Source organism: Antrostomus carolinensis, unplaced genomic scaffold, assembly GCF_000700745.2.
Source record: "Antrostomus carolinensis isolate BGI_N321 unplaced genomic scaffold, ASM70074v2 scaffold56218, whole genome shotgun sequence".
NCBI classification, from domain to species: domain Eukaryota; kingdom Metazoa; phylum Chordata; class Aves; order Caprimulgiformes; family Caprimulgidae; genus Antrostomus; species Antrostomus carolinensis.
Genome location: NW_010332008.1, coordinates 1064 through 9528, shown reverse-complemented (window position 1 = coordinate 9528; position 8465 = coordinate 1064). Strand labels below are relative to the sequence as shown.

The window sequence follows — 8465 nt, the reverse complement described above, 5'->3', positions numbered from 1 at the left end:
AATACATAGGGTCTGCTGCCTGATAGTCATGTTTACTTTTCCTTTTCACCTTTCCAGTTAGCTGTTCTGTTATGTTTAAGTCAGGAGATTTAGCTTGAGTGTTGGTCTGAGACTGAATCGAGAGATTGGTCTCTTTGGAAGAAAGAAAATCTACACAATTTTGTTGTTCTTTAAAGGTACATGTCTCTGAGGAATTACTGAATCAGTCCATTCAGAGTTGAGAAGATTCTTTAGCTACTTGTAGATTAGATTATATGTGGATGTTACTGCATTCTTATTTTATGAGGATTAACCTTGGGGGTGGGGGTGGGGTGGGGGCAGTCTTAACAGAGTCTGAGATGACTCTAAGGTGCCTTGGAAGTTTTTAATATTTTGAGGTGAGAGTTCTGTCTTGGCCTTACCCAGAAACTGATGATCAATAAGTAATATTCCATTGAGAATAGTATTTTAATGAACAGGAATTACAAGTGTGTGCCTCCTTTTACACCTTCATTCTGAATGTATTTTTTTCTGATATGTAGATAAAAGCTTGTTATCTTACTCATCATGCTGTACAACAGTGTTAAGAGTTTATGGTAAGTTTGGGTTTTTTTTTTTTCTTTTGCTGCAGATCCATCAGGGCACAGTTCCTGTCTCATACACAGTGACAACAGTGGCTCCACATGGGATACCACTTTGCACAGGCCAGCACATCCCAGCCTGCAGCACACAACAGGTCCCAGGCTGCTCAGTGGTTTTCAGTGGGCAGCACCTTCCAGTTTGCAGTGTGCCTCCCCCAGTAAGTGGGTCTCAGTCATTACACCAGCTTCAGTCTCAGACATAGGAGTGACACCTCGGAGCTTCAGTGTCTGTGTGGTTTTAATTGTGTTGGAAATAGCTTTCCCCCCTCCTCCCCACCTTGTGGTAAATTGCAGTGGCATAGCAGTGTAGGCCCTAGAAAGCAGTAAGCATATGGTACTTATCTTCTGTCTTTATAGAGTATGACTGTTCATAGTATAGAGTCCTGATGGTTTTTAACTCAACCTAAATGCTGGCTTATGAACTGGCTTCTTAGCAGAAGCTATTCTGCATACTTTCAGATAGTAAGAGGAAGGTTTCTAATGCTTTTATTAGGTAGCTCACCTAGAAAAAAATTCTTATTTAGTGGAGATGTTGTTCATACACAAAGAAGTCTGATATTCCAAAGTCAGTTTTCTTCTGATAGTAATGAGATACTGAAAGATGACTAAAAGCTGAGAAGAGCTCTACTATTTCAAAATGCTCTCATAAAATGAATCAACATATTCTTTAATAATGACATCTCTCTATGCCTTTCTGGGAGTAAAATGAAGTGCCTTGACTGGCTAATTTGCTGGCTTTAAATTTGAAAGAAATTGAACTGTTTTCTCAGAATTTTTTATGTACCAGCTTGGAGATACCACTTTCCAGGTCATAGCATTCTGATGCTACCAATTAAGTGCTAACAGGCACCAGAACTGTTGAAGAAGTTTCAGCTGTACTGATAAAGGTTGCAGAAGCTGCTGGAAGTGACAGCTTGCTTTCCCTTACTTTTTCTAGTATAAATATGTAGTATAAAACATAAAAGCTACATACAGTGCCCAGTAACCATTTTTAATGTTGGTATAAATATTGATCTTTGCCAGCAGTGTGTAACCTAATGTTTCATGTTGTATATTCTGTGGCCTGAGGACATGAACACTGAAACAAAACCCTTGATGTGACCACCTGTTTCATTAAGGTGCTTGTTGAAGGGTAAGGGTAATTTGCATTCATCTTGTCCAGATGCCATTTATTCCCATGAGACAACAAGGGCACAACATACTGCTGACCAGTCTGGAATATTTGTGGGCAATTATTTCCCCTTACCCTTCATATTGGTGCAAATCTGTTACATGAGTCAGTGCGTATCCCTGAGGCAGGATGAGAGACAAGTTTTTTTCTTCTATTTAGTAGTGTTGTTAGTGGAGCAAAGCAATCTCAGACCAAAAGTATATTGGGGCTTAGGGAAATCCAAACAACAGATACTAATAATCTTACCCTCTACTTTGAATAGGTATATTATTTGTGTAATTCATAAAATGTTTTATAATTCAGCAATGCAGCTGTTTTTTAAATACATACAGGAGTAAAGCTCTAACCATGTTGGTTGGACTGAATGTACAACACTTGATAATCAAGTGTGTTGATAGGATGGATGCAGTGGAAGTGAACATAAACAATTCAAGTTGAGTTTATATAACATCAGCAAGCAGACTTTATCCTTTCTTCTATTATGTCACAGAATTGAGGAATAATGTAAGTTAGGCTCTGGTGGTTACCTGCTAAGAGCAGGACCAGTTTCCAAGGATGTAGATTTCACAACCCCTCTGACTGCACTCCAGTGTTTGACTATACTTGTGATGAAGTATTTCCTCTGTGTATCTGATTGCATTTTCTTTGTTGCAACTTGGTCCCATTTGTCCTTGTCCTTTCACTTTGCCCCTCGAGGAACAGTCAGATTCTGCCTATCTACTCTCACTAAGTAACTGAAGGCAGTGGTAAGGTCTTGGCTTAGTTTTCCCTTTTTAAAGCAGAACAAATCCATTTCTGCAGCCTCTTCTTTTATACAGTGTGCTCCAAGCTCCTGGTCATCATGTCTTTCAGTGGACTCATTTCAGTATGTTATTGTGTTTCTTTGGCACTGGAGAGGCCAGAACTGGACACAGGACTTGAGATATCATTTCACAAGTTCCAAATACAAGGACAGAATTGCTTCACTGAGCACACTAGTTACATTCTTAGTAATGCAGCCCAGCATGCAGTAGGCCTTTTTGACTGCAGAATTACACTGTGGCTCTTGTGTACTCCTATTTGATGTGTCCACCAGAACTCGATTTTTTTTTTTTTTACTGCAGATCTACTCACTAGCCAGTCAGTCTCAGAATGCTCCATGGAGTTATTTTTTCCCAGTGCCAGACTTCACATTTGTCTTTGAACTTCACGTTTTTCCCGTCAGACAATTTCTTGTCTATATCTGAAATGCAGACCTGCCCTCCAGCATGTCAGATGTTTGCCAGCTTCATCTCTGAACTTCCCAGTATTCTTTTGTTACTTTCACAATATATGTCTCTTTCACTGCATCTGTAACTATAATTGTCATTTATTGTCTATAACAAATGTCATTTATTAAATACCTTCATCAGTTTTAAAACTCCTTGGAAGCATATGTTCAAACAGCAGAACTTTTCCAAAAGCCTGAATGAATAAACAGATAGTTTTAGTTTCTTTCTGATTGAAGACCTCATTTACTGTAACTTTAACAGTGCCATGGGCATAGCACAGAGTGTTCCAAATGTATATTGGACCTATGATAATCTTTAGCATACAGAATCTTGGAATGAAACCTATATTAATATGTTCCCCAAAGTACCTCCTGTTTTAAAGAATGCTGTGTGATGGTCTACCTGCAAATTTATCTTCAACTATTTCAGATAACAGTTTTCAATTTAGTAAGATACAATAAAAATGTATTTTAACGATATAAACTCTTGCCTATTGTTTGTTTAGTTTGGGGGTGGGGGGGGGCGTTTTTGGACAAATTATGTAGTAGCTGAGTTGAAGAATAGTCAGCATTTAAGAAAAAAATAGTAGTCAGATCAAATTAGTCTGCTACTGTTTCAATGCATGTAAAGATTTTTGTTTGGTCATGATCACAGTAAACTGAGGTGATAGTTTCACCTCCACTACTGTAACCTGATTTTAAACTAGATCTCCTTACCATTGTAGTCAGTATGCACAGTATATGTTGTGTGACATGACTAAAAAGAAAAAAAAGAGAGATCAGAACTGTGTCCTCTTTCTTCTTAAGGTGTGATACCAATTACCTTATTAACTGCTCTTTTAACTGTCAAAAATGTGACAGAAATGGCTGACATTCTGATGATGGATCAAAGAGCAAGAAGAGAATGCAGGTTAGGTTTTCTTGCTCCTTCATATCTAGAGTTGGACGTAAAACTGAACACTTCCACAAGGCATGTTCCTGCTTGCCTGCGGTGCCTTCATCACTTCAGTGTTGAGACTTTAGTGCCCAGTGTTGATTTTTGTATGAGGAATTTCAAAGAAGAGAGAAAGAGGGCTATTTCCCACAGTAGCTGTCAGTTAGGGAGCTGCCTTCAGAGCATGAGGCTCCCCTGAACATGTAGAACTGAGCAGAACTTTTGACTTATACTTAGTATATGAGGCAATAGAGGTTTTAAGGCACAGGCTGACAGCTAGGAGACCCTCAGCTCCATCTAGAGCTTAAAATGTTTGCAAGGCTGTTGATTTGGCATGTAGTTTTGAAGGTCATGTGTGGTAAAAATAAAATTAACTAGGATAAATGTATCTGCTCATCACTTAGGAGTCTTTCTAATCCTGGAATATTGAAAATCCCTAACTGGTGCCCACTGACTTAATGAGAAGTGAGAGCTACTTCACACCTAGCAGATGTCCCACTATAGTACTTCTAGAGCCTTTTCTGTGCTAACTACTCTTCTTTGTGTATTTGAATGAGTTACTATTTATGTGTGTTTTGGAGGCTTTTCCAAGGAAGCAAGAGAACTGCTTTATTATAACTATATCTTTCCATAATATAAATAAACAACTGGGGTTTAGTGTGAAGAAAAGGGGGCTGAGGGAAGACTTTATCACTCTCTACAACTACCCGAAAGGGAGTTGTAGCAAGGCGTGTGTCAGTCTCTTCTCCCAAGTAACAAGCCTGAGGACAAGAGGAAATGGCCTCAAGTTGCTTCAGGGGAAGTTTAGATTGGGTATTAGGAAAAATTTATTCACTGAAAGGATTATCAAGCATTGGAACTGTCTGCCCAGGGAAGTAGTTGAGGCACCATCCCTGGCAGTGTTTAGAAGAGGTGTGGATGTGGTGCTTAGGGACATGGTTTAGAAGTGAACTTGGCAGTGTTAGGTTTACGGTTGGACTTGATGGTATTAAAGGACTTTTCTGACCGAAATGTTTCTATGATTCTGTAATAAATATAGAATGTTCTATAGAGCATGTTTGTGCTAGAGACAAAAATAAGTTGTTTTCATTTTATTTCAGGTGCTTCAGGCGTGCTCAGTCCAGCACCTTCCTGTACCATATGCAGCATTTCCACCCCTCATTACTAGTGACCCATTCCTTTTGCATCCTCCTCATATATCTCCACACCACCCTCCTCACTTGCCTCCTCCAGGACAATATGTTCCTTTCCAAGCACAGCAGTCACGGTCGGTAAGTAATGCTTCCTACCTCACTCTCTATAGAATTGGTGGGGCTGCATGGGCAAATAGTGCTGGTATGTGATTGAGGAAACAGAAGGATTTTGTTTAAAGTAATAGTTTTTTGCACTTACACTTCCTTAGGAAGTCTATAACCCACTTAGTGTGAAGATGAAAAAATAATTTTGAAGTTCACCTTGTTTCTCTTCAGATTTTATCGTCTGCTGTCTGTGCTGTTTCTCCATAGGCCTTTACTTCTGTCAAAAAGATGTATATTTGCTTCACCAACTATTCCTTCAGGTATTTGTTTCCCAGGAGGCAGAATAGAATCCAGAGGAGGTTGTGTAGTGTAGTAACGATCTCAGAGAAAAGCTTAGCAGAGAAAGCAATAAGTATAGAATGTCATTTTCACTACATGCTTCTTTTGCATTACTTTTCAGTTAATTTTTAAATGACCAGTGCTTTTCATAGAACATAACCACTGGAGGTTATCCAGACATATTCAGGAGCCCACAGTCTCCCTTCACACGCCCCCCTCCTCCCCCCCGCACCCAGAAGTTATTGATGCCTTCTGCGTAAACAGACTTGGCTTAGTGATAGGGACTGTGCAAACAGGGGAAAATTTTACATTGTTTTGGGTTTGGAGGGAAATTAGATTTTCAGTTCTGGCCTACATCTCTTTCTGTGGGGTTATTTGTATACTTGCATCCATTTGTTTGCCTCTCTGACTAGAAGACACCAGTATTTCACTAATGCAGAAATAAAAAACAGCTTCATTGTTACTTACAAACAACTTCTCCATGCCATGTCTCGGGTGTCGATAAGGTTGTAATCACTTTGTTGTTATGATGTGAGAACAACTGGGAAAATACAATTTTCAGTAGTAATTATAAGACTTTCCTTTAGAAAATGTATGGGCTTGGGTTTTAGTTTGAGTTGCTTACTTAAGTTATTGACTAGACTTGCCTGTCAACTTGCAGCTCTGGTAAAAAGCTTGTTTCTTAGTGATTTAATAATACCTTGTGCTTAAAATATGCTCTGCATAACAGGGAAATAGAATTTTCCTTTTGCTCCACAGGGTGGATTTCTTGGCTCAGTTTCTGAAAATGGTAGAATTCAGTGTCAGGAACAGAAAAGTGTACTAATGAAACAATTACAATTCCTAGTTATTTCTTGAGCACATTTGGGCCTGACTGATGTACAGTTGACTAGATTACAGTAGGAAACTGGAATTTCATGCTTCTGAAACCTTTGGACTGTGTGTTCTTAGTAGGGCTGCTTGCTTGACCCTCCTAGCATCTGCTTGATTACTAAATAACATTAGCAGTTTAATCCAGTGGAGTCACCATGTTTCTCTCCACTTTTCAGATTTTCTGGCACAATTTCAGTTCTTGTCTATGGTTGTTTATTTTTTTCTCTCGCATAGTTGTACAGTGAGAACAGCCTGGCAAGAAGGAGAGCAAATATTTGTCCTGAAAAATGCAAGACACAGGAAATTACAGCCACTCCTATATTTGCTAGATCGCATAAATTCCTGGTCTATAAGCATGGCTAGCTGGAAAAGGTGAATTTATATCAAATATGTAGTGTTGTCTTTGCTTTTTGGTAGTGTTAATGACACAGGAATTGTTCACAGAGTTACAATGTGAAAATGAGTACAATTGTACCTGTATTTTTTTATTTATATTTTATTTTATTTTACCCTATAAAATTGATCACAGCAGCTCAGAATATACAGCTGGCATTGCAGTTATTTATTGGGGAAAGATTGAATCTCTATTATTGCAGTGAATCCTATCCTTTTTTCTTTCCCTTTTTTTTTTTTTTTAGCCACTTCAAAGGATAGAAAATGAAGTAGAACTGCTTGGAGAACATCTTCCTGTAGGAGGTTTTACATACCCTCCCTCAGCCCATGCACCAACATTGCCTCCCTCAGCTCCTCTCCAATTCTTAACCCATGATCCTTTACAGCAGGAGTTGTCATTTGGTGTAGTAAGTACTGTTTCTGTTGCTACATTCTCGTTAATGCTGCATTAACATTCTTGATCTTCATTCCAGAATACACTTTGTTGAAAAGTGACACTTCTTACAGTTGTATTCTATTATTGGCTATAGCTGCATACCACAGTATTTAAGTTTGTTTTAATCAAGGTAAGGGTAACTTAATGATACCAACAAATGATTTCTGATAACATTATCTGCAGAGTGTTGTAGCAGTTACTTAGAAAATGTTCTGCTTTAACACACAGTCCAGGACTTCTACTGTAGAAACTAATTAGTAGAGTTTTGAAAAGCTGCTGTCACTTTTAGCTAATTCTTTATTGTACATTGAGTTTTCCACAAGTCAGGAAAGATTTTTAAATGCTTTAAAATAGTTCTTTTCCAGAGTGTTAGCAGTTTGTAGGCAAGCAATTGTATACAGTGCTTCCATAATTCAGACTGTACCTTGTTATAAAGACAGACAGTCTTGCTTTAAGCCAAATTTTGGGGGATCTACAGGCAGTTCAACTGCAGCAGCACAAAAAAAGTCAAACCTGATGCAGGATAAAGTTTGTGCTGAATTTTACACTTCTGTGGTGTGTCCAGTACTGGTGCTACCTCTAGGATCTTGGTGGTACACCTCAGTCTGCAATTATGTTAGTCCTGAGATGTTTTTGTTGTTGTTTTGGGTGTTTTGTTAAAAAACAAAACAAACCAAAACCCTCCTGCCTGTGTAATGCTTGAAGAAGTAACTAGAAATTAAGTATAGGTTCTGATTTTATTTTTTTATGTTAGACCTGTGCATCAAGTTGACAGAATGTTTTAGAGTCATATTGTCATTTAACATTTTAAATGAAAGTGAAATATTAGGCCGTGTGACTACAGAATATACAGATAACTTTTTTTTAATTAGCCTCTTTGAAATCACACAACCTAGTTAAATGCTTGCTGCAGTTTTTATGAACATTTAAATAAGTCTCCACCATTTAAAAAAAAAAGTACTCAGCTAACTGTTAAACTAAAGGTGTACAGATTTTCAGTAAAATTTCCAGTGACTATAAGTCACTCTGGAGACAAAGACACTTTAAAACTTCCATTAACTGCTTGTATTTTATTCACTATGCTTGTTAGATGAATTACAGTCACAAACATTTTGGTTGGAGTGAGGCTTGAGGAAATCAAGAAAGATTTCCAAGTTCAGTTTTTAAAGTAGATGAGGAACAAAATACCATGGTTTTGCAGGTTATATAGCA

At 38.1% G+C, this 8465-nt stretch overlaps 1 protein-coding gene across 1 annotated transcript; it reads left to right on the top strand.

Annotated features, from left to right (window-relative positions):
* Positions 1-610: 610 nt before the first annotated feature.
* LOC104529129 (E3 ubiquitin-protein ligase RNF38-like) lies at positions 611-7224 on the top strand (the record flags this gene model as incomplete). The annotated part of the gene is made up of 3 exons (XM_010173331.1): positions 611-778; positions 5075-5245; positions 7063-7224. Coding segments are annotated over 3 exons (501 nt in total), but the record flags the coding sequence as incomplete, so codon positions are not given.
* Positions 7225-8465: the final 1241 nt, after the last annotated feature.